The sequence below is a fragment of the Talpa europaea genome (assembly GCF_964194135.1).
Source record: "Talpa europaea genome assembly, chromosome: 3".
NCBI classification, from domain to species: Eukaryota; Metazoa; Chordata; class Mammalia; order Eulipotyphla; family Talpidae; genus Talpa; species Talpa europaea.
The window spans coordinates 114,872,980-114,900,504 of NC_140069.1; the positions used below are offsets into that span (position 1 = coordinate 114,872,980).

The window sequence follows — 27,525 nt, forward strand, 5'->3', positions numbered from 1 at the left end:
AAATATCAAATCATTACATTGTTACCCATGAAACTAATAGGTCTATAATGTTACGGTAGAATACTATATGAATTTGGATTATCCCAATTATGCTGGATCTAAGTGAACAATTGTATATATGATATCTATTTTGCCATCATATTCAACAAGTTAGTGAAATTTTATGTAAACGTACATACACTGATAATGAATAGGACATTCTTTACAAACATGAATGTATTCAGTGAAAAATAGCCTATATACTCAGCAAACACACACACACACAAATGCACACATCTCCTGCAAACACATATAAACAGACACACAATTTTGGAAAAGGGGAGTAAAAAATCACCTAACTTGTGCAACCTCTATGATTTGGTAGCAATTATTGCCTTTCCTTTTTGAAGCTGATACATTTGTGCTCATTGATTATGGCTTTGAATGATGTTCTTTAGCATGAATTCTTGCCAGGGTGCAAATTGTATCACACCTTTTCTTTCTCTTGAGAGGCAAAATTGTGTTTAAAAAACAGATGTTCTTAAGTCAAACATGTAGCTTTTCCACTTGCTTCATACATAACATTGAGAAACAGTTTTAATTTAATTTTTTTAAAGCCTTCATTTTCTGTTACCTGAAGGGACAGAATACTCTTGTGTGTGAAGATAACCACTGTATATTGAGCACCAACTCTGAGCCAGTCATGCTTTATCTCTTCATAATCATTAATGTTTATAACAGCACTGTAAGATACAGATGATTCTAGTCCCCATTTGAAACGAGATTGCATTGGCCAAATGCCCATTATGGTGCCCAGTTCAGTAAATTGAAGTTGTGGTGATGGTAATAGCAGTAGTCATTGTAGTTGCTCCTATGACTGCAGTGGCCTTACAGAACACATTCCCACTTAGCGGAATCAATTTAAGGATACAGAGAGGCAGCCAGAGTGGGGCAGGGCATTCAAAGTCAGGTTTATCTCACTAGCACATTACACTTCACTCTTTTGTTTTTTTTATCTTCTAAGATTTATTTTATAAACATGTAATAAGAGTTCTAGAATACATTTAGTCAGACTATACAGTGACAATCTTCTTTTAAGCAATAATGATTATCAAAACATACCGTTACGGGTTTTGGAGATTTAGATTTGCTGAATCCTAACACCACAGTTAGAGGCACTTTATATTTTATTTTATTCTGCTATCATTGGGTTTGCTTCAAAGATTCTTAATTTTTTTTTACCGTGTTAACATTGGTTTACATCATTACTTGTGTTTTTTGAAGCATATGATCTCCCCTTTCAGTTATTGTTACTACACCACACCCATAACCAAAGCAAAGTCCATTATTTTTAATGGAATATTGTTTACAAATTATATTTTAAATTAGTTGTTTATTCCTGAAAACATGCTCACATGTTACTTAACAGGTGCATTTTACCCTGCATATGTACTTGTCTATACTTACATAGGGAGGTATTGCAATGATTTAGTTGCCTGATTGCATGGCTGATTTCCAACTATAGATTTAGGGGTTTTGATTTCTTCTTTGTACTGGGTTTGGAGTAATTGCCTATTTTTCATGAATTATTTTTTCTCAAGTAGTGACTGTATAGGTTATTTTTGTGCCTCTTTTAAATTGCTGACATTATTGCTAATAAAGATAACCCTAATGTCTTAACTAGCAATTTGTATCTAGATTTTAATGTGAAGTATTAATTTCATAAATCAAATTATAGAGTGAAACTATGACTATATAATCTGTAATCATATCACATCCCAATTGCTATAATTATTTAGAATATAAATTCAACATCTTAGTATTTATTTTTAATTTGCACTATGTATTTCTAATTAGTAAAATGTTCTTTAACTATTTCAGAGAAATTTAAATCATAAAAGACAAATCAGAGTGAAAGCTCTAAAGTATGACCCCTGTTCTTAGCATTATGTATTTAAAGACATTAAAGATCTCAAAACACTATAAAATATTTATTGAGACATGCAAGATTACTTATTTTTACTTTACTTTTTTAGATAAGAAGTATTGAGATACCATAGAAGCATAGCAATGTACTTAGAATGGTGCTAGTGTTTGTGGATGTTGAAATATAGTTCATAAGCGTCTAAGGAGCAGTGAGCAATTTCTCTTTGCTCAGAATTAGGCCAGTACATTTAAAGGTCTGATTCATTTGAAATGTTCAAAATCAAATTAGAAAGTAACCTTTAGCAAAATGTGTATTATCCACTTTGCAGACTTCTGTATAAAAGATGTGTAAGAACTGCTACATGTATTAGAACCACTTTACATGGTAACATTTTTTCCCTTCTACTCTTACATCTGCAAATTTCTATGAAAATAAGCAACAGCAATAGTGGGTAGCTGCTCTTCAGAGTATTTCATCAATTAGTGCCCGCATTAGGTTCACACTACCATTGAAACCACTGTCATTTCACAGCTTTTGAAGCTGATCCTCACACATTCTTACTACCTCTTCACAACAACTCAGTAAAGAGGGCAAGGGTGATGGATGGTTGTCATTTCTGCCAGGCCATCCCAAAATTTTTTCTGCCTGGGGAGAGCTTTGAGGTAAGATGGATGAAAGGCAGGGCTCTCCTGGCAGTTCAAGCATGCTCATGGGACTGAAGCTCAGCCAATGGAACAACCCTGCTTGAGAGTTTTCCCAGAAATGAACCAATCAAAGTGGCTTAGGAGAGTTTGGGGCTCGTTCCCATGAAGGCAGGGGCTACCCATATGGTGGAGCTACATGGGAGTTTCAGAGTCTAGGGTTTCAGATAAACCTTGAGTGCCTCAACTAGATACCTCTGTTTCTGCCTATTTTCCCTAAGGTTTTCTTAGCCTCTTCCCTCATTTAGTCATCTCCTATCTTTTCAGGGCACTCCTGTCATGTTTAACTAAACTAAAGTGGGTTTTTGTTATTTACAACCAAGAACACAGGGGATTTTATGTATATCTATATATACATACATGCATCTATAATATATAAATAAATATTATATATACAGTTATTGAGCCTTACTGAGGTTAAGTAAATTCATTTATATATAGTTATGTAAAAAAAAATCAAGGCGCGAACTTTTATCTTCTAATTAAAGGTTCTTTACACAGCAGTTTTCCCAGTTGCACTCAGTTGCCTCTGCAGATAGTAAAACATGCTTCCTCCTCTATCTCCTTGATAGTAGAACTTAATCCTGTTTCCTGTTACAACACTTATTTGCCTCATGGCAAATGTGCCTCTCTTCCATACCAGTCTGTGAAGCATCTGGAAGACAAGGATTATATTATATTCACCATTTTTCCCCCACACATATACTGCAGTACCTGAGTGCATGATCAAAATAAGCAAATGTTTTAAAGAATGGGTGAGCAGATAAATGCATACATTTTTTTTTAATTAGCCAGACACCAATATGAGTTTGAAGTTGGTGCATGAAAGATAATAACATGGATTTCTACAAATACCAGTATGGTCTTTAACAATAAAAATTTTAGACTATTTTAAATAATTTGTCTTGAATTATATAATGATGTTCATTGCACTTAGTAAGCATTGAGCCCATGCCCACTGTGTGCTAGGCTATTAATATAGAGAGAAATAAGAATTAGTCTCCTTTTAGCACCTGCACACCTATGTTTATAGCAGCACTGTTTACAATAGCTAAGCTTTGGAAACAGCCCAAATGCCCAAAAATAGATAACTGGATCAAGAAGATGTGGTACATATATACCATGGAATATTACTCAGCATTCAAAAAAGATAAACACATGCAATTTGCAGCAACATGGATGGCACTGGAAGGGATCATGCTCAGTGAAATAAGCCAAAAAGAAAAAGAAAAATACCGGATGGTCTCACTCATAGCAGGAATCTAGAAAACTTAAATAAGGGACCAGGAAAATGAATAACTATAAGAAAGTGAAAATCAAAATCAACAAAAAACTATGAACCAGAGACACTTTTTGGGGGGTGGGGGGCGGGAGGGGAGGGATTGGGGTCAGAATGGGGGGGTTGAAATTGTATGGAGAATATAAAAATAAAATTTATTATAAAAAAAAAAAGAATTAGTCTCCTTTTAAAGAAGTTTTGTGGACTGAGGAGAGAAGCAAATGAGTCAGCAGTGTAGATCATGGAGTTGTGAGGGAGGAGCTGTATAGCTGAAACATGTTTACAGCAGCAGAAGCACTGTGAGCCCTGGAACCATGGCCACATGGAAACACAGCCCGACACAGAGCTGAGCATGTCAAGGCAACCACTCGAGCCCTTTAAAAGATGCAGAAAAGCACAAGGCACTTTGCCTTTCCAGAATGGTGTGAAATTTGCCAAAACAAAAAAAAGTCACCTTTACTCTTATTCAAACATAAGTATTTTTTAAAAGATTGAAATTAAGGCTATATATAAAAAAATGGAATCATTTTGGAAGTGTTCCATATCATGTGAAAATAATAAATAAGATTATATTTTGGTTTGGCACAAAGGCAAGAATGAAGATAGATCTATATCTTTATTTCCTCATTAAAGGCCAATACAATAGAAGCAACTAATAAAGACATAACAGTTAAAAGATACAAAAATGGTGTAAATGTAATCAAAGCCAAACTTGCATATTGAATAAAACAAATCAGAACGCTGAGTTTATTGCAAGGCCATGGGATAATGAGTTCTGTGTTGCTCTCAGCCAAAGGGATTTTTGTGGGAAGTTATTTGGATAAAAAGTTGTCAGTATAATTTCCATTATTTATAAATTATGCACACAATAGGAGAAATCTTTAACCACATAAATTTTGGTATCATTTGTAGACAATTACTACGGTACACCGAAACCTCCGGCAGAACCAGCCCCATTATTATTAAATGTAACAGACGAGATACTTCCAGGAGCCACTCCAAGCGCTGAAGGAAAACGGAAGAGAAATAAGTCAGTGAGCAACATGGAAAAAGCCAGTATAGAGCCTCCCGAGGAGGAGGAGGAAGAGAGGCCTGTGGTCAATGGAAATGGAGTAGTAGTAACACCAGGTGAGTCATTTACAATTTTTATAGGGTGATCAATTATTTTAGAAGAAAATATCTAGTTTGTTTAGTTGGTCTCCTTTAACATTTAGAGTATTTTGAATAAAGTAACTTGTGTGTTCAAAAATATATAGACATCTGTATGTTCTAATGCATGTGTATGATATATAGGATTATAGTTTTCTGAAAAGAGAAAATGATGCTATAAAATGGAAATGGACAGTTTTGTATCCAGCTTGCAATTCTTTCAATTTCTTCAACAATTAGTTTCACTTATACAATATTAATAACAATATGCTGAATAGTTTAAATCTCTTACAGTTTCTTATAAGTCATGAATATGATTGTGTCAAGTTCTGAGGTCTTTGTCTATTAATATCAGATAAAACTATCCTTACAAATCTTACTAAGCTCATAGTTCTCTAAATAGAGTTTGCAATATAATTTAGATAACAGCTTCGAAGAACACAATTCTCAAAGTGACTAGAGTTACATATTGCCCATGTATGCATCTCCTCACTCTAACCATTCATTCTGACAGCATTCTTTTCTGCACTGACATTATAAAATCACCTACTCTTGAACAAGGAAGAAGCTTGTTATCCCATTTAATTTATTACCTATAGTATCATATAAAGAATATCAGATAGAAATAAGATGTGCCTTTAAAGGTATGGATTTGCTGTTTTTCTTATGATTACTACTAACAGGGTACCAAAATTTTTATTTCTAAAATAGACTTTTTCATATTATTCATAATTAAATGTTATCAGAACAAAATTATGGCATTTTCTTGGCCTCTAAGCTTGGAGGAAGCTTAAAGCTCTAGAAAAATGTTAACATGTGCATCCCACATACGTACTATCCTTAAGATGTGTCCTACATTGTTGTCTGTACTTTTTTATATTAATTTTTTTTATTTTTACATCATTGTTCATTTTTAAACAATATTGGGTTCCCCCCACCCCCTCAGGTGTAGTCCCCATAGAGTTTCCTTCACCAATGCACCCGTGCACCATCACCTCAGTCCCCTGTGCTCCTTCTTCCCTCCATCTGATCCTTCTCCCTCCTCCTCCCCTGCAGGATGTCTCTGATTTATAATTGTCCATTTTTGCTTTGTTGTGTTTTGCACTGTTATTATTTTTTACACTGATGTCTTATTTGGTTCCACTATATTCCTGCTATAAATGAAACCATCCAATATTTTTCTTTTTCCTTCTGGCTTATTTCACTGAGCATAATTCCTTCTAGTTCCATCCATGTTGCTGCAAATGGCATGAGTTTATCATTTTGATTGCTGAATAATATTCCATTGTGTGTATATGTCACGTCTTCTTCGTCTAGTCATCTATTTTTGGACATTTGGGTTGTTTCCAGGTTTTACCTATTATAAATAGTGCTGCGATAAACATAGGGGTACAGGTGTTCTTTTGAATCCATGTGTTTGTGTCCTTTGGGTAGATCACTGGGAGTGGAATTGCTGGGTCATTTGGTAGCTCATTTTCAGTAGACTGAGGAACCTCCAAGTTGTCTGTATTTTTATTTATGCCTCCCTATGGCCATAGTATTTGAATTTCTATACTCAACTATTTTCATGAAAAAAGTTTCATAAGCTTATTTTTTACCTACCTTGTTCAAAATACCTCTAAAGTTATTCTTCATTGAACACAGGGAAACCAAATTCTAACCTATATAAGTCAAGGTATAAAACCTTAAAAAGTAGTTTCATTTTGATTACTCGAGGAGGATAACCTCCATCAATGTATTGATGATCACCAACTTTTTCTCTGACCCTTACAATCATTGATTTCCAAATATTAACACTAAAAATCTGGTAAGTGTAACTTGGCTACTATAAAATGACCTGGTAATTTTCAAGCAATCAGATACCTTGTCTTTTTTTATTTTGAAAACACTTGCTTTTTATCATGTAATAGATTTAAATTAAGTAGATTGTACATATTTTTCCTAGTTGATCTTTAATGTGATAAGCAAACCCATTCACCTTCATTGGCCCCAAAAGAACCAAAAGTTGGGGGTCAAAGCAGATACAAAATCTCTTCCCAGTTAACACCTTACAGTATGACCCTGGTTAGGCCTGAATTGTTATTTCATTTCTAATCTGTATAGAGCAAATCAAAGTGTTCTTGACCCACAGACACTTAAACTAAATATTTATATAACATGGGAGGGGCACTTGGTGAATCACTATTCCTTTTTTTTGTACCATGGATATGAGGAGTAGGATATTTTTATAAAGTGGTCTAAGATCCCTAAAGAAAAATCAAATAGGTTAAACTCTTCTTGATCAGTCCTAGTCATATGACTGTCTCTCGACCGCTCAGCCTGAAGATGGTAGGGAATTACTATGCTGGTCAACTGTGAGATTTCTAGCAGTCAATAGATGTCTCAAACAATGGTTCTGTAAGCCTGGCTGGACAAGTAACCTTTATATTATCTTTGACAATCCTGTTGTGGAAGACAAGTGTTGTATAAATAAGGCAGTTTTTCACCTAGTGTTCAAAGATGGGAGGACAGTCCCAAACAAGAAAATTGGTCCATCATCTCTTATTAGAGATATTTGACAACTTCCCTCTGAAATGCTTTTGTTTTTCTTTTGGTTCATCCCATTAAAAATTTATGATTTTCTTTGCTACCCCCTCTCATATAAATTTACCCAAATCTTTACATTTGAACCTCTTAACATTTTTTTCCAGCATGGAGTCTTTGTCCTTCCATGTCTTCTTCCCATATATATTTACCAGATGCAGGACACGTAAGAGAATATTGAGGAAATTGTAGCTTGAATTTACGTTAACTCTGTCCTTTATAGACAAAGAGCCCATAGTAGTAACTAATATCGGACATCAATTCCCAGCATAAGTAGTGTAATCAATGGTATATATTGGGGAGTGAATAAAAATTCCTGAGCTTACTTTATTCCATTACAAAGATATTGATAATATTTTAAATCAATAGTCAGTAATTTGATCAATAGCCAATAATCAATTCTCAGTAATAACATAAGTAAATTCTTTTGCAATGTTGTCATGAGCTAGGAATTCCCTAACCTCATTATATGTTCTAGTTCATTTAATTCTAACAGTCCTATTACGTAGGTACTATACTATAGATTAAGACAATGAGGTACATTACAGTTAAAGAATTAGCCCAATAACTAGAATTCATATATAGGAAAGCTGGATCCTCAACCATGCTCTTAGCTGCTATACTATTCTGAGCCTTTATAGCACCAAACAAAAGCATAAATATATTTCTAAACAATGTGGAGAGATATGAACACTACTTTATCAACATGTTTTTGCCCATTGTATGCACTCATTAAAAGAGACTTGCCACCGTTTATATTATTTTTATTCTCACAATCATAGTATATTTACTTAAAGAATAAGGTGCTGAAATTTAATTTAAGGTATCTAACTAATTATTAGCAGAGTTGAGATTTGGACCGACAAATATGTGAACTCATTCTTTCTCCATCACATTTCCCTGCAATGTTAACCATGCTGAGTGACTCCTCACCTCCATCAGGAAAACCATAATCCTGCAACTCAATGAATTCCATCTACAATATATGTGCCCATCACTGGGTTCATTGCAATGGTATTATAGCTAATGTTTGCAAGGATGATATAACCTTACATCATCCTAGAGAATCTGTCTTTAAATGCATATTTAAAATTCATATCCCCAGGAAACCTTCCCTTGACATTAGTCTCACCTATATTTAGACATCTTTATCTTGTTAGAGTTGACACCCAGCCTCATGGCTTCAAATACTGAAGATTTACCCATTGCCTTCCCTCCTCCTGTGTCCCAGGACTATATTTCTAACTATTCCCTCTGGATAATTCCACCTATGCATTTCTTTAGCAACTTAAATATAACACTCTACTTAAACTCCTATTCCACAAAACAAATAAGCAAACCAACTGACGAAGCCCTTTAGCTGACTTCTCTAATTCTTCTCATCCAGATACCTCGTTATCTTTTATGCCTCTCTTCCCCAGCCTTAATCAATTGTATTGAGTATCTGAGACAACGCACCCTATAGTTTTTTCATCTCTTCCTTCCAAATATCCATACCACATCCTCAATTCTACCTGATCACTTCATATGTAGACTTCAGTCCCCTAAATGATCTACATTTCTATCAGTTCCATCCCTATCAAATTACCTATCCTCCTGTCAGTGAAGATTCTTGAACTAATAATTTGTCACCTAACTATCCTCAAAATATGGATGTGTTTCCATTTCTTTAATACTTGGGCAATACTCAGGTCCTCCTACATTTAGCTGTAACATCTTTTTAGTTTTGATTCCCACTACCCTACCACATTAACTCTCTTCTCTCATCTACCACCCAAACTAATGAAACATCCTCTCCTGTATGATAAGCATTTCCTACATAGGAACCTCCAATTCTTTTATCCACCATTTAGTGAAAAGTTTTATATTTTCTATAATGAAAATCTCCACCATGAAAAGTTGAGAGTTATAGTACAATATATACTTTTCACTCACTTCTGAGGTATCAGCTTGGAACTTGTCAGTAACTTTTCATAAAGTGTGTATCTGGCATCCCCACATACATTGTAAGCATTTTTAGGGCAGGGATTATGTTTATGTTTTTGTTTACCTGTTTCAGTGATTAGCATATGTCTTTAAGTATTAAAAGCCCTTAGTCAATGTTTTTTTTATCATCTATACTTGATGTCAAACTATCAGCATGATTAGATTTGTTCTACATTCATTTTACACTTTTTAAAGTCTTCAGCATGCAGTGTTTCTCAGTTTGAAAGATGTGAGATTCCCTCAAAAGATGTGTGATAACTAAAGAAAATTATACATAAGTGTATTTTTTTTAATTCTTTAGAGCTAAGAACCATTCACTCTATCTAATTGTGAAAATACGGAAAGACAAAAGTACTTAATAGCTAAATAGATAGGCTGTTTTAAAAGATTCGGCTCTTCTGAAGAAAAGCAAAGTCCTGTATGCCATAGTAATTGGCTTAAGCTTTCTGGGATTTCTTTTATTTCATGAATTATCTGCTAAACTTTTCCGGAAAGTAATTCACTATTATATTGTAGCTTCCCCTCACCAGCTATTAATAAGCCTAGTGCAAAGAATTAGAAATGCACATATATTTTAAAGGCAGCTAATTCTCTCTGTTAATACACACACACACAATGTCAGGAGGAACAGGCCCGTGAGAGCTACCTTCACCAACAAAGGGAACACAGTATGTGTACACAGAGCTGCCTTCTCCAGGCCCCCAAGCCTGCAATTAGTGCAAATGAACTGCATCTCCCAGAGAGCAAACAGAGTGTCCCTTATGTGATCACCGAGTGTCCTCAGCAATGATCTCAGTTCACCATTAGGGACCCACATCCAGGTCCTGTGCCGCTTGGCACGCTGACTGCGTGCACCATCAGTCCTGGTTCTGTGAATGAGGTCCTGTCACTGTCAAAAGAATTATGTCCTCCGTAGTGAATCTCGCTGTTTTCCTGTGAATAATGGCCCACTCTGAAACCACCCCAATGTCTATCCCTGCTTTTTGTGTGTGTGAGTTCACAGAGACTGCGATTTGTGTATCCACCCACATCTTTACCTTTTTTTTTTTTTTTTTTTGAGGAGGCTTAATTTTATTATCATGTTCCCAAACACAGTACTGAGTTTCAGCCCTGTTAGAGGACAAATTTCTGAGGCAATTTGAAGTTGACCTTCTAAAATAAGGTATTCCACTTATAAATGAGGGACTTCTCTGTTTTCTTGAAAAGAATACTTGAAAGTAAAAACTGCTAATTATGAGATGCCCTGAGTATCTAGGTGTATAATAAGGTAATCACTTTGGAGTTAGGGGTTATGAAATACAATAGCTCACAGTTGGGGAAAAGATAAAATCATGGCCTGTTTCAGAAATGTCATTTTAAATCAAGGCAGACTTGCTTCACGATTAAACTGAAAGCAGTGTATTTATGTCCTCAGACTTCTTCATGCCCTCAGACTGATTCAGCATATTTGGGATCTTACACTCAACCTCTGTGGAGAGTGTTTTTCGACTTCTCTGAGGACTTGAGTGATGTGTGTGTTTGCGTAAGAGAAAGATTTTGTACATGAACAAGGAATACAGAACAAGAACAGCCTGCACCTGCAGAAAACCTGTGAACTAGTTGGAATGATTAAGTTTTTGCAGTTTCTCCAGGCATTCTCAGAATCTAAGCTTATTTCTAATCATAGTTATACTTTCCCTCTTGGTCTGATTTTCACTCTGAGTTCCATTTTCATATCTCCTCATAGAAGTGATTATAATTCTCAGGGTGAAATCTCAGCTACTTTATTGTCAGACGAGGATTGCTCTTGTTATTTCTGGCTAAAGGTTGGCTGTGTCTCTGAAGAGGAAGTTTTCTAGGTAGGTCTCTACACACTCATTCCTTCCACATTGTTCCATCACTGGAAATAGTGCCCTTATCTTTTCTCCTACTCAGTCTGGCTCTCATCAAAAATACCTTGACGCTAATTTGGCCCCAAAGAATAGCACTTGAATTATCAAGATCAAGATTACATAAAGGCCTCTGTCTTTTCTCTGTAAGTCCCCCTGATGTTACTATAATTTCAGATGGTGATGTTATATTTCTTATGATACTAGTTTCCTATTTTTTATTTCAGAATTTTGAAAGCAAGTTCTAAGAAATGTTATGGATATGTTTCCTTTCATTCCATCTTGCTTGGGCTTTTGAATATTTTCTATACATGTAGCTATTTCTCTTACCCCAAATTTAGTTGAAGATTTGAGGGACTTGTTTCATATTGTATGACAAATATCTTTAAATTTTATTAAATTATAAAAGTCATATAGTATATGCAATATCACTATGAGGATTCATTTTATTACCATTTTTCCAGTCTTTTTAATAAAAATTAAATACTGCACAAAGAAGAAAATAAACTAATTAAAAGAACTTTTCTACTCCCCTGTTAATGAGTAATAACTCTTTCTAGTAACCTTTCTAGTGATTCTTTACAATTTATTTTTTTCATCTCTCAGGATATTTTTACCTTGTCATTTTCTTCTCATAGACTTTTAATTTTCTACTTTCATAGTTTCTCATATTCTTTCATTGCACCAATCAATTTTTACACATTTGTGGGGGTTAAATATAGATGAAAAATATTCTGGGGAATTGAATATGCTTTCTTCATTATTCATATGTTTCGGTTTCCTAAATAGATGAGATCCAATTTGGTTATAAATATTACAGGTAAAAAAATGATTTCATTACGTGATTGTAAATTGCTGCTTCCTCAGTTGATATAGCTCAGAAGTCAGAAGCATAACCATCACCCTAACTTTCCCTAATGCTAATACTTCTTTTTGTACTTTATTTCCTTCATGGCCTTATATAATAACAGGAAATATTTGTTAACATCTCAAAAAATATTAAATACATATATTTAGATGTATAAGTATAGTGTCTTCAAGCCATCCCCTTCATCTGTATACCTTGTAGGACATCTTTGAAGGCCACTATGTCTAAGTGCCACTCCTCATCATACCTTCTATGAAAATATTTATAATGCATTTTTTAGATTTTAGAAACACTTTATGAGCCCCAAGCATTCAGAAAACACTGAGTAAAAGCTAGTAATATGAATAGAAAAATCTCTAAAGGAGCAGGGAAAAGAGCCATTTTTACTAGTTGATTGTAGAGCACTGGGAGTAGAAACACGCAGAAAATCTACTTTACACAGTATTTCACCTGTGTGCTTTTGGATTTTGTCCATGTGCATGTGTTTCTACATTAAAAAAAAGTATACACATGTTAATTCTCTATAGTGAATGCTGGAAATATATAATGTTATAATGCATGTTTCTTAAAAAAAGTAATTGTTTTGTGGATGATGAACAAAAATTCATTAATCACACAATGTGCAAACATTTTAACACCCATATAAGAATTCCTTTTCTCATTTTAGAAGACTTTGGAAAAATGTGGACATTTGATAAGCACACTCTTTGAGCAATAAGCCACAGTCTTGACTTCTTTCAATCAACTGCCTAAATAGAATGCAAGTAGATACCTACAATGTCACTGTTTCCTTTCTGAAGGCAAAATGTCCCTCTGCTTTCTCACTACAATATATAATCTGTAGTATGGCAATAATCAAACATTAATTATAGTGGTAAATTTTTCTTGTTAAAGTATCAACCCTGAAGTGCTTACACATTTGCAAAATTCTGTTATTCAAATTCCAAATAAGACCTTCAACTTCCAGCAGCAAAGCAAATATACTTTGACTGTGCCCTGCCCCCACCACAGTACACTAAGACCTGGCTCACTATAATAAGGTACTTTTTGATGAGATTGCTGGGACTGTAAGAAAGCAAGGGAAATCTTCAAGCCCTGCCACTTCCACTGCTATGGTCACTACCACCAATGAGCAGAAAACAGTGGTGAGCTCTCAGTTGTAACAGAATTGTAAGCCAGGTTACCCTATGGATATGGAAGGAGCCTGAGCTTTGGACTAATATAAAATTGGGTGCTGCATCTGTGAGTCTGCTTAAGTCCATGTTGCCCAAATGATACCAGTTCATAACTCACCAGTAGCAGCCACTGTGTCAAATGCAAAACCCTACAGGAAATAATACAGAACTTGGAAAAAAATATGTGGTTTCTGAGGAAGACTTTTCTCCTTTAAATCAATTATCCCCATAGCTTGTCTCAACTGAGAGGAAAAATTCAATTTATGCAAACACCTTATAAAGAAGAAATGTTACTTTTGTGTGTATCTTTTTTAACAATTGCATTATTTTTTTGAAAGTGCCTTATACTTACAATCATGTAAAATTGACCACACTTTTCATTTCTGTAGGGAGAAACCATTTAGCTTGCTTGACTGATTAAATTACACCATTCAGTGTTCTAAGTAGCAGTACTCACTGGTAATAACATATAACATTTACTGAATACTTACTATGATCTAGAAATGTATTGCTTTAAGCTTTTTATATATTCATGTCACATCTAATCTTTATAGGTGGATAATGTCATCGTTCTCCTTGTATAGGTAAGGAGATGAAGGTATGCACAAAGTATATATACTTTTTATATAATTTGCCCAACTTCACCCTTTAAAGGACAGATTCAACCACAGCCAATGTGACACCAGCCTTGGAATTTTGCTCAATTGTTTCTTGTGAGCATATTTATTGCTTAAATGTGTTCTAGTCATTCTTATAACCAAAGATATACTGTAAAAACAAGGAAAAATTATATTTGCTAAATTTGTCACATAGCCATTAGAAATATAAATTTCACAGGGTAAAACAAATTTTGAAATTCAAATTTTATGACAGTTCAAAAAATGAAATTAATTTCCTATCTAATTTGAAAATAAAATCATTTTCATTTTCCCTCAAGCAGAGTGTTAACTGGGTAAGAGATATAATAGGCATTCTTTAAAAGATCTTATCTTGGCTTAAGATTATTATTTAATAAAATTGAATGGGTACATTCAAAACCATAGCATTCTGGTTTATCCTCAGTCTCACACCCAAAAAACCAATGGGTTAGAATACCTCTAGGCAATGCCATACAAGCAAATAGATTGGCTACTGTACATATTGTTGTAATAGCAAAACCGTAGACTGCTCAGAACTATAGAATTTATGTGGACTCAAAAAAATGCAAAAATGCATATAGTTAACACGCTTCCAAATAAATGACTTTCACTCATTGTGGTTTGCACATAGCTTGGAGAGCTTTTCAATTTCTTATGCGAGGAAGGAAATCATATATTTATTTTTTAAAGATTTATTTATTTATTTATACAAGCGCTGGGTACAGTCAGAAGCATGGGAGGGTGAGAGAATTCACCAGAGCCAGAGAGGAGAGCAGAGCAGGCAGACTAACGAAGTACACTGCTGAGGGGAGCAGCAGGTGGCAGGAGAGGTCTGTGCACCATGTGGGACCCTCACCTGGCGGCCAGGGATTGAACTGGCACTGCAGAGGCTGCGGGCAGCTTCACATCCCAGCGCTCAACCGCTGCGCCACCGGGCAGGCCCGGTAAAATAGTTTTTATAGTTCATGACTTATAAGACTGTACATCATCATCTATTTAGTTTCTCATGTTTGTTTAGATTTTCCAGGAAATCTAATAGTCCTGATGAAAGGCAAAGATTTTTTCGTCATTACCATTCTTTAAAAAGAAGTACTCCTTCTTTATTGAGATATTTGGTTTTTGATGTTAGTGAAAAAACATTTGCTCTAGTTTGTAAGGCATCTAAGGAAACCTAGAAATGCAAAAAGGAATGCTCGAAAATTTCCAGTGTTTGATAAATTCTGTTCACTTCAGCAGTAAGCATCTTAGGGAAAAATTACATTTACATATCAAAAAACTCCATTTTTAGATTTAACAATAAAACCATGCTGAGAAGGACAAATCTACAGGACCACTTTCTAATCAAGAAATAGTTTAACACCATAATAAAAATAAAACATATGCATGGGTTATCTACCTCCCTCTCCTTAGTCAGAATTCAAATTTTGTAAGGCTTCTCTAACCACAGATCTGATATTTATAGGAGTCCTGTGAGGGCAGGTTTGAACACATATATTTTTAAACTTAACTCCATGGGAGGAGCAAGGTAGGTACTAGTAGGAGTGTCTGTACATACACCCTTGGTTGGAATGTAAGATTAGTTCTTTCATGTCCTTCATCACAAAAAGTCTATTGTGGTGGTGCATGTAGAAAATGGAATATTATTCAGTGTTTTAAAAAATGAACTATAAAGCCATTAAAATAAATAAGTACACACTTATGACCAAGTGAAAAGCCAGTCTGAAAAGGTAGATACTATATGACATTCTGAAAAGGCAGAACCATAGAGACATTAAAAAGCTCAGTGGTTGTCAGGGAGCAGTGAGGGATGAATAGGCACAGCACAGAGGATTTTTAGGGCAATGAAGCTGCTCTGTGACATTATAATGGTGTTTAGAAGGCATTATACATTTGTCTAAACCCATGAAATGTACATCACCAAGATTGAACCCTGATATAAACTGTGATCTTTGGGTGATAATGATATGTCAATGTAAGTTCATCCAGTGTAACAAATGTACCACTCTGGATGGGGATATTATTAGCAGGGAAAGTTATACATGTGTGCTAGCAAGGAGTACATGGAACATCTCTGTATCTTTCTCATAATTTTGTTGTGAAGTTAAAATTCCTCTAGAAAGTATATTCTGTTACGAATGGGTATTTTCTCAGACTATGATCTTTTTTGGAAATAGGGTCATTGTAAATATAATTAAGATAAGGTGGGCACTGCCATAGGGTGAGCCTTTGACTGTTGTTCTTAGAAAAAGGGGGAATTGGAACACAAAATACAGGCACGAACACAGGAAGAATAACATGCAACTTGTGAATGGAATTATGTTGCCATAAGCGGGGAGCTAGCAGAAGCCTGGAACAGATGCTTTAGAGGGAGTATGGTCCTGCTAAGCCTTTGATCTTAGATTTCTGGACTCCAGAACTGTGAACTAATACATTTCTATTATTTAAGTCATCCAATTTATGGTGTTTTGTTACAACAACTATAGCAAACTAATGTACATCATTTGGACTGCATTCTCCTTTCCAGTCTAGTGCCTGGCACTTAGTAGGCTCTTAATAAATGTTTGTTTGATTAGTGAATAACATAATTTCCCTAGTGATACGGGAAATATAATGCCAGCTTCTTCTCTCACTGACAATTATTTGAGTTCCTCAGATAGCAGTCTTAGGTTCTTGTATTCCCTTGTGTATTATATTGTCTCCCTAGAAAAATGTATAAAATGCCTTTCTGTCACTGAGTGCCATTTAATAAATCATAATGCTCTATGTAGTGAACCAAAGTTAGGGTGAGGATCTTCCTTGCTACTCCCAGGAGAAGCAGAATGACTGATCTAAGTAATACACTTTGGAAGAATATTCAGGGCCTGCTTGATTCAGCTCCTCTTTCTTCCTCTTAATGTTCTGCATTGCTCTTCCAGGAGCAGGTTCTGCAGCTGCTTGGGAAGTCTGCCCTGGTTCAGTGCTGCTGGATAAATCTGTCCTATGCCAGATTTCACAGAAGCCCTTGACTCTCACTATAAGTTAAACTCCTAGATTAACTCGCCTTATGAATAGTCTAGTAATGTTATGGTTTTCCATTTGCTTACCCATTTTTTGCTTTTTTGTTCAGATAAGACAGGTGCTACTTATTACTTTTATTTCAATCTCATTCACAAGAGCCTGCTTAGAACTTCCTCCCCCCTCCCCACCCCCCTGCTTTAAGCTCTTATCAAGAGTCTTGCAAGTTGTAGGTATTAAATTCAGGTTTGCTGATATTATGATTGATCCATTAAATAAGAAAGGATTGAATAACAAATGAATTAGACAAACTGGGAGAGTTTGGCTCTGTAATCTCTAACACATCAATAAATATAGACTTATCGAGACAAGTTATTTTCAACAGATGTCTTGCATTCAAAGGGGACAATAGTATGGTGAAGGATAGAAGTGGACTTTTTTTTTTTTAAAGATTTATTTATTTATTTATACAAGCACTGGGTACAGTCAGAACCATGGAAGGGTTAGAGAATTCACAAGAGTGGGGAATAGAACAGGCAGACTGATGAAATACACTGCTGAGGGGAGCAGCAGGCAGCAGGAGAGGTCTGTGCGCCATGTGGGACCTGTGCCCGGTGGCCAGGGATCGAACCGGCGCCACAGAGGCTGTGGGCAGCTTCACAATCCAGTGCTCAACCGCTGAGCCACAGGGAGGCCCGATAGAAGTGGACTTAATGTAGTTTGTACATATGTTGATTCTCAAAGATGCACACCTGAAACCTACATAGGGTGATAATGCAATTTACTTCACTATAGATTTTTAAAGAGATGTCTTACATTTCTCATGAAAATATAAATAGTATTATGTAATCAAATAAAATGTTTATCATTGATAGCTAAACTTCTTTTCATTCTCTCTAATCCCTCCTAGTCTGTGTTCTTCACCCATCACTCCACTGTAATGACTACCTTAACTCGTAGCTAATGTCACTAGTGACCTCCATGTCATAAATTACAATGCATTTTGTGTTCTTATCTTGCCAGACTATTCAGATCCTTTGGCCACAGTTATGTATTTCTTCCCCCTGCCCTTTGCTTGGTTTCTATGGTTTTCCTATTCCTCCCCTGGCTGATCTTTCCTGTTCTTTCTCTCACTGACTATTAGATGTCAGAGTTCTTCAGACAGCTGCTGTAGGCATTCCTGTTTCCACTTGCTCCATTGTCTCTCTAGGAAATTTCATTCACTCCTGTGGCTTAAATTATAATACAATCTATCCATATGCTGTTGTCTTTCACAGTTGATTTTCTCCAGCCAAGAACTCTTTGGCATAAGATCTCCATTGCAGTTTGACACAGACTTCCTGAAGCTATCCTCAGGCTCCCCCTAGTCCCACAGAGTTCTGCTCCTCTCCTCATGTTTCCTATCTCAACAAACAGCTTCACCAACCACAGGGTTTACTTTGATTTCTTTTTTTTTAAATATGCCCCCTTTTTTTTTTTTGAAAATCATAAATCTATACTCTCAATATTTTTCAATCAATTTTCCATGCTAATATCACCATATTCTCTTGTATGGAACACAAAAATAACTTCATACTGGTCTAGAAATAGCTATTCCTGTCATTCTCAAGCCCCAGAATAGTTAAAGGGATCTTTTTGGAAAATTAAAATATAATTTTATCATCCCCTTGATTAAGACACATCAATACCCTCTCGTCACTCTAAGGGAATAATTCCAAATCCCAAGCACACTTTCTGTGGCCTTGCCTACTCCAGCTCTTATTTATTTCTTTCTCCATTTCCTTCTTCTAAATAAAGGTTCTTGACCGCTTTTTCCAGTCTGATATTTGATAGCACATCGGGGATAAAGGCTTTGCTTGACTCTTTATATGAGATTAAGTGAATGTATTTGCATAAGACCTCAGCTTTTACTTTTGGTCGCATTCATCACACTTAAAATGGTTAAAAGACCACACATCTTGACATACTTTGAGTTCCATGAAAATAAAGATCACACCTACCTTTCTCACCTTTCTGTCCTCAGTGTCTGGCTCCAATTGAGTGCTTAATAAACACTGATTAAACAAATATTGAATAAACGAATAAGAACATGACCTTGCATTTTAACTTTTCAAATGCAGCATGACATTTGGAAATACCTGAGAAGTGTGTGTTCCATATATTGGTAATTACATGATGTAATAAGGTGCAGCAGAGAAAATCTGAAAAATGCAATAATAATTCTCTTGCTACTTCTTTCCTTACACAATTTATAAAGGTCAAAATTGTATGAGGAATCAAATGGGAGACTCTATGATTAAGGTCCATATTATTTTTATAGTATTTTTTTTTAACTCAAAGGTTAGATAGTGTTCTTGTGCTTCCTAAAATGCTAATTCCTACAAATGCTTTAGTATTGCTCTCTAAGATTGAAGCATATAGGGAAAAATTAACTCAAGCAACTCATATTGAGATAAAAATAATATTCTATGTTACTTAACCATCTTAAATTATCTTTGTTCTTAAAGTTACAAATAGCCAATGAATGCAAAGAAAACTTCTCTAATACCCATTCAATTTACTGTCCAGAGGTAATCAAAGGAAATAGCCTGTTTGTACAGTCTTCCATCCTGCTTTCATCTCATATAAATACAAAATTATATGCCCATATCTAGAGAGTAGGTATTTGCTTAGTTTTTAAAAAATACCATTAAGAATTTATACTACTCTGCAACTGGGATTACTCTCTACTAATCATCAGTACCTTTTTCAGGTCAACAGATACAGATCTAATTATTTTAAACTATATACTTTTTTATAAGATTTATTTATTTATGCATACAAGAGCTGGGGTACAGGCCAGAGATGCGAGGGGTGAGAGGACTCACCAGAGACAGAGTGGGGAACAGAACAGGCAGACTGACTAAAATACACTGCTGAGGGGAGCAGCGGGCAAGACAGGAGAGGTCTGCTGCACCGTGTGGGTAGCTCCCTGGCCGGCCGGGGATTGCTTCATAGTGCATTTCTTAACCCCTTGCACCACCAGGGAGGCCTTAAACTGTATACTTTTTTAAAAAATAGTTTATATACTTTTTACATCATTGTTCATTTTTAAACAATGTTTGCCTCCCCCAAAGTAGTCCCCATAGAATTCCCTTCACCAATGCACCCACACACCATCACCACAGCTCCCTGTGCTCCTCCCTCCCTCCCTCTGATCCCTCTCCCTTCTCCTCCCATACTGCAAACCGTACTGCAATAAATATTATTATATGGGTATCCTTACACACCATCACCTTTACTTTTAAAGGATACATTCTCAAAGTAGAATTACTGAGCCAAAATGTATGTGTATTTGTATATGTATATTTTAATGTTAATAGTTTTTTATTATGTTCTGAAACCATTGTAGAATTTCATATTTCTAGGATGGTTACCTTACCCTACATTGACATTTTATGTCATTAGTGCTCTCCTTCCATGTCTTGGTTTAAACCATCCCCACCATAACTTCTGTGAGAAAAACCATAGAGACCCTTACTGCAGACTGATTGTTTTATTATTCTTGTTTTCATCCCAAGTCTCTGACTAGAGCATACTGAGGCTTCTTTATAACATCCGTGCCACAGGGAATCTTGGGAGTAGTATTTGCCAAATGTTTTCCCTCCACTATTTCTCTGCTCTGAGCATCCAGTGGGGATTTGGAGGGACTCTTTAGGAAACATTCCTCCCAAGATTCTAGACAAAAGTAGTTCACAGGCTACTCTGCTCTCTGCTCCCTTGAACTTTTCCATGGTGTTTTTATCACCACACTTAATAGATCAAAACCTAAAGATAGTGGTGCTAAAGCCTTGAATGAACCAGGAAGATTCTTAAGTCTAAACATTTTCCCATTGAATTAATCTCCCAACCACTACTTTGCCTTTTTAAGGAAATCCTTCAACATTATCTTCTCATTTATGTTATTATCTTCTCATTTTATTTATTATCTCTGCTCATCGTGATGGTTAAAATAATTCCTCAAATGTTGTCCTCAAGCAAGATACATAAATAGCATGCAGTCAGAAATTTTGCATGTGTTAAAGTGCCTTTCTTTTGCCTAGACAGACAAATAGCATTTTGACAGAATTAAGTTCTTAGATTTCCATACTTTTTTTCTTCAAGTTACTATAATTTTACCCTACCGTCTTTAAACTTAGAATATTACAAATGAAAGTTCTGATGCTCTTCTATTTCTATTTTCTTTGTAAGTGAGCACTTTTTTTTCAGTGTAGAAGCTTTTAAAAATTGAAGTTTGGAAATTTCACCTAGACTGTTTATGGGTCTATGTGCTTCATTAATACAGCCTCAAGTGTTTATTCCTTAGGTAACTGTTGCATTTCTTATGAGTTATTATTTCTTTCCCATGTTTTTCTTTTCCCCATTTTGTAACTCATAAAATTTGCATGCTGAAATCCTTGACTTTGTCCTCCAACTCTGTTATCATTTCTCTTAAGGTATATATCTCTTTAAGGTTTTGCTCTGTTGTATTAGTTTGCTATTGATTCTGTAAAAAAATAGACAGAATTAATGCATGAAAATAATGCAAATTTACTGTCTTACAGGCCTATAGATTAGAAGTTTGAGGTGGGTCTTATGGGCTAAAAAATCCAGGTATCAGTAAGTCCGTGTTCTTTTCTGCAGTCTCTAGGGGAAAATCTATTGCTTGCTGACCAGGTTCTAGAGGCTGCCCACATTTCTTGGCTTGTGCTTATTTCTCTTCCTCTGTATTTGAAACTATCAACAGTATGTCACTTTGGTTATTCTTTAGCACTCATCCCTACCTCTCACCCTCTATTTTGCTTTCCTTTTATGCTTTAACAAGCCGTTGAACCATCTGAATAATCAAATATTATCTCCCAATGCCAAGGTCCTTAATTTAGTGAGATCTACAAATCTTTTGCCACTGAGGTAACATTTTCATGGTCCAGGAGTAGGACAGAAACATCCTTAGCAGATCATTTTTCTGCCTACCACATATATGTTGTGAAATATTCCTGATGAAGTAATCAGCAATAATTAATTAGTTGAAAGACAAAGATAAATGATGAGTGAAAAGGGAACTCAAATTGGCATAGTTGTCCTTTCCAGAGCTATTTGCTCTGGAATTATTGTGATGATGATGGCTAACCACAAGCTCTTCTTCTTTTGTAGAATCCAGTGAGCCTGAAGAAAAGAATGCAGGTGCCTCAGGGGAGACACCATCCCAGCCTTATCCTGCACCAGTATACAGTCAGCCTGAGGAGCTGAAGGAGCAGATGGATGATGTAAAACCCACTAAACCAGAAGAGAATGAGGAATCAGACCCATTGCCTGATAACTGGGAAATGGCCTATACAGAGAAAGGTGAAGTCTACTTCATTGAGTAAGTTTCACAAATTTCTTTGAACATTACCATAAAGATAATAGCAGTGTATAAATTACATAGCAAATGGAAGTGTACCCAAATTCAAATATTGAATTTTATTTTTAATAATAGAGAGAATGACTCTGTTCTTTAAAAGGGAATAATGGGGTAATGCCTTAATACACTTAAGGATTACAGATTATAACTATAAATGAAAAGATGTATTATAAAACTATGCTATAAAATTTGTTGCAATCATAACTGAAAATTAAAATCTCTAAGTGTGTTATTGAACTAAAAACAAGTCTACATATCATGGAAAAATGCTTACTTTACACTTCTAAGATCTCCTTATCATCTAAATGAAATAATTCCATCATTAAAGTCAGATTGATGGAAACCTTCACAATTATGTTGAGAGGTTTAATAGGATATAGCTATTTAGAGCAAAATACTTACTGATAAAAAAAATGTATTTTTAGCATTTTACCCTGAAGTCAGGTGTCAATAAAGTTATTTATTTTGTATAAGTTCACCATACTTATTTTTAATAAATTACATTCTATTAGTTGCTTGTCATTTTTATGACATGCCAAGGAAAGTGAAATGCTAATCCTGAACTTTCTGGTGAAACTTTTTCAACCTAATCTTTCTTTCCTTTTTTTTCCAAACTAGATTTTTTGTGTATTTTATTAACAATACAATCCAACATTCCTTTTCCTTATCTTCTAGAAATAGAGCAACTTTTAAAAATGAACTCCTAAATTGAAGATCTTAGCATACAATTAAATTGTTGATCTGCATAGAATCAAAATGCTCATTAGAAAGAACAAAGACTAAAAAATGTTGTAAATGAACAATAGCCTTTAGTCCCTTAATGCTTTACAAACCTCAAAGAGAAAAATTAATAGAATCTGAAGTTTTCAGTGCTGACAGTGGATAAAAATGTGTAAACTCTGATTATTGAAGAAAAATATTAAAACTGGATTCTCTTTCCCAACCTGGAGTGATTTGTGACTTAGATCTCCATAGGCAGAACTCAGTTGTGAAATTGAAATGTTACCACATGCCAATATTTAATTCTCAAGTGAAGGTGGAAACTTTGATACATGTGGCCAAGGGAATACATAATCAGGTAATTACTTGGTGCCCTGCTTGACTCCAATGTGTATGAGAAATGCAGTGTTTTGCAGAAAATGAATCCCTTCAACTCACCTTTTGACAAATCTTACACTTTTAAAAGGAAGAGTAAGATCACTTGCATTATTTTTATTGCTATAATCAATGACCCAGAGACATTTTTAATCTACTAATTGAAAAATAGACATTATATAGAATATTTTAAAATCCTCAAATTTCTTTATACCTAGATACAGAGTTTTGTTATATTGAAAAGCACGGTATGCCCCCACTGCAGACCAGAAGCCAAAATACAGTGTGAGGTCATGCCACATCAATGCTCAGAACAAGGGGAATGATGATTACACATTTTTATTATATAATACAAATGGAATAAGACTGTGGAAATAATATAAGGAAACCAGCATAACATGTTGATTAAGAAGTTTCCTTACTATATTTTCAATAATTCAATTATAGAACATTCATTGTTGGTGATTATAAAATAAAGTTCCCTATTTTAATTGTGCATGATTGTGAAGAAAAGGGACTTTGTAAGACACAAGTTGTGCTCAACTTGTGTAAATGATTAACTATATAGTAAACTATATAGTAAATGTGCTCATCTATATAGTAAATGATAAGACTCTGTTAGGACTTGGGACCATCTACCAAAATAATATCCAGTCAGTCAGTGTCAGCATTCAAGGATTCATCAAATTTTGCCCCTGCTCTTAAATGTTAAGTTGGAGAAAGAAGACAAATAGTTATAAACACTTAGTAAGCAATTTCTTAATTTTATAATACTTTTCATGGACTCAAGTGATATGAAGAGGCATCATAGGGAAGGTGAGATAACACAGACTTGAAAGTTGGGACCCTGTAGCTAAAGCATTCCGAATATGAGCTGTCATTATAAAGACACCACCCCAGGGAGTATTAGGAATAGTGAGAAGAAATCCTGACCTTACTAGAGAGGTAGGTATTCACTGGTGAATCCCATGAAATGATCACCTAGTTTTCATTTTGCTAATCTGTTAGTGCTATTGAGGCTTTTGAGATATTCTGAGGGTTTTTGCTTGTTTGTGTATCTGCTTCTTGTTACTGCAAGAAAGGATCACCAGATGGCATTGGGAACAGAGACAGGTTAAGGTGGAAAATTAAGACGAAGAGGAGACAATTTAATTTGTGGCAGAGAAAGCTAATGCTAGGGAGACTCATCCAGAGCTAAAAGAGAAAATGCCTGGAGTAGGGCTGAAGTGAGAGTGTTGAAAAGTGTTGATAAAAATGTAGGAAGGAGGAGCATAAAGCCAGTTCAAGGAGGTAAACCCAAAGAAGGGAGGCATTCCTCCACCCCTCTCTTCATCCTGGACGTTTTAGTTTCCATCTTTCCTCCCTTTGACAGGGTTACCTTTGAATCTCAAGGCTCAAGGTGATGATCTCAGGTGCCACAGCACAGGGAGGGATCTGTGCATTTTTCATCTGGTTCTGTTATTTCTATACCATCACATCTTGCACTGCAGCTTCCTTTCTGCCTGCCTTCTTTGGTGCCCCCACTTGATTCCAACATGGATGAGAAATGCAGGGGCATGCTACTCTGCTTTCCTTTTCCCTCAATGATTTGCTGATATTCTCGTGACAACTTTTGCTCTTTACTCTTGAATGCCCTTGCCCTTCCTAATTATAGTACATTCGACACAATTAACATTTCAATCCTTGGTCTGTGTGTACCTTTCCTATGGACATCATAATGCATTTTTGTGTGAATAAAGGTTATAAAAACCTCTTGGTAGCTATCTGGTAGAGCAAGACACAGTGGCAGGAGAAAAAGCAATGTGGGACAATAGGACTTTGTTAGAGACCAAGCCATGATATGTCCAGATACAGTCCTGGAGTAGCCATGGGAAATGAAAGAAGATAAAATGAAAAGGTGAAGTAAGTTAAGAGCGGTGGAAGACAAGAAAAATTAAAGAGATTTGTGCAGTTGGGAGTGCTAATACTAGTAAGAACTTCCCTCCAGTACAAATATTGCGAGAGTCGGAATAAAGGAAGTTTCCCTTTCTAGAAAACACCCCCCCTTTAAACTTTACTGAATATTCTCTCCTGTAAAATTAAGATGATGATAAAACAGAAATAAAGTGAAACAAAGGAGAATAGAACTGTGATTATCTGCATAAAATTTTTTTTCTGTATAAAATTTAAAAATACGTATTCCTACATATATTTCTGTATTTATTTTGAATAGAGAAGGAAAACGCTACCTATGCTGAAATGTTAATTTCAATATGTGTTTTAAAGATAGATAGATATACTGTGTGTGTGTGTATGTGTGTGTGTAGTGGGTTTTGAATTAAGGTAACACATCATTTCACTTTTTGGCCTTCTAGGCAATAATGTTTTTAAGTAGTTGCTTTACTCTGTACTACAAAATAGATTATAGGTCTCAGTACTTTACAAGCTCTGAATTAAAAGACAAGGGTTTCCTCATTGTTGTTCTTAAGACTGAACTCATGGATCAACTATATTTCCCACATTCTTCAGAACCGCTTCCTTTGATGAATGATAAAAGCAGATTTGCAATGATGTTTAATGGGGAAAGGTGAACATCTTAGGAAATGTTTTTAAACAACAGAATTTTAAATTGTGAGTGAATTCACTCTTCCAAACATGCTTTGAACTTTAATAGTGTCTTGTCTTTAGCAATTTTCAAAGGACTTTCAAATATTGTTTAAAACCATAAGTTTCCTAAAATCATAACATCAGCCTCATTGATATTATATTTTAAAATAGACACTATAGTAGTTGTAAATTCAAATTAGTAATAATTTGAGTTCCAAATTTGGCAGGCTGTGCTCAGGTTACCTTGATAGTAATAGCTAATATATTACACATTTACACTGCGCTCATTTAATTCTCACTTTATAAAACTGAAGAAACTGAATAAGTAATTTTCTCTTGGTCATAAAAGAATTGAAAAAGCCAGCATGCTTTGATTCCATTTATTTAATACACATTTATTGAGCATATACTATGTGCTAGAACCATTTTAAACCTTAGAAATGCTATAGTCAACAAAACTCATAAGATTTGTTCTTTCATGGGACATAGCTGGCTCTTACTCTTAATTAATCTGCTATGATGCTTACATTGCACATATTAATCATGATCATCCTATAAAACATTTGTTCCCCCCTTTTGTAGATGAGATTCTGAGGAACCCTTGAACAAATTAATACTCCCACGGACTCATAGCTCTCACCCTGCAAAGCCATTAACGTTATCCCAAACTACCTCCAGAATACAAACATTAACAGAAAAAAAGTAAACTTCTATACTACAAATAGTATTTGTTTTATAAGTTTTGTCGCCAGAAATGAAGTATTCCTGAGGCTCAATGTTCCATAAAGGAGAGCTGACACAGGGTTAATCTGGGTTCACATGCTTGGGGAATCCCATTTAAATTACTTCTTTGTTTCGCAGTCAGTTTAGTTAGAGACATAAAAGAGACTGCTATTGCTTTGGCAAAAAACAAAATGACAACAAGAACCTATTTGTTTACTACTATCTTCCCAAATGGTAGTGAACATTATGTCATCTTAAATAATAGATTGTTCAATGCAGATTCTTGAAAGTGAGAATCACATCTGTGAAAAATGCCATGGCTGTACATAGTTTTCTAAATCTTTGTCAAGTCTGAATTGATTTTAAATTCTAAACAACATTCACAATTTATCTGTTTCTTCTTATGTTGCTATTTCTATATCCCCTTAAGTTTTAAGTAAATCCTCAGTTACCATTTCTAGAAATGTAAAACTTTTATTTATTAAAAAGAAGACAAATTACTTGGGAAATTCATTGGTGAAAAAATATCCGTTTTTTATGAAGCAGCACTAA

At 35.1% G+C, this 27,525-nt stretch overlaps 1 protein-coding gene across 4 annotated transcripts in view; it reads left to right on the forward strand.

Annotated features, from left to right (window-relative positions):
• The window catches only part of MAGI2 (membrane associated guanylate kinase, WW and PDZ domain containing 2), a gene marked incomplete at both ends in the record, with an annotated part of 1,136,641 nt that overhangs the window by 739,391 nt on the left and 369,725 nt on the right, over positions 1-27,525 (forward strand). For all 4 annotated transcript variants that reach the window (XM_084230806.1, XM_084230807.1, XM_084230808.1 and 1 more), the window contains 2 exons: positions 4,799-5,014; positions 22,320-22,530. In XM_084230806.1, coding sequence (XP_084086932.1) covers positions 4,799-5,014; positions 22,320-22,530 — 427 coding nt within the window. The remainder of the gene's footprint in view (positions 1-4,798; positions 5,015-22,319; positions 22,531-27,525) is intronic.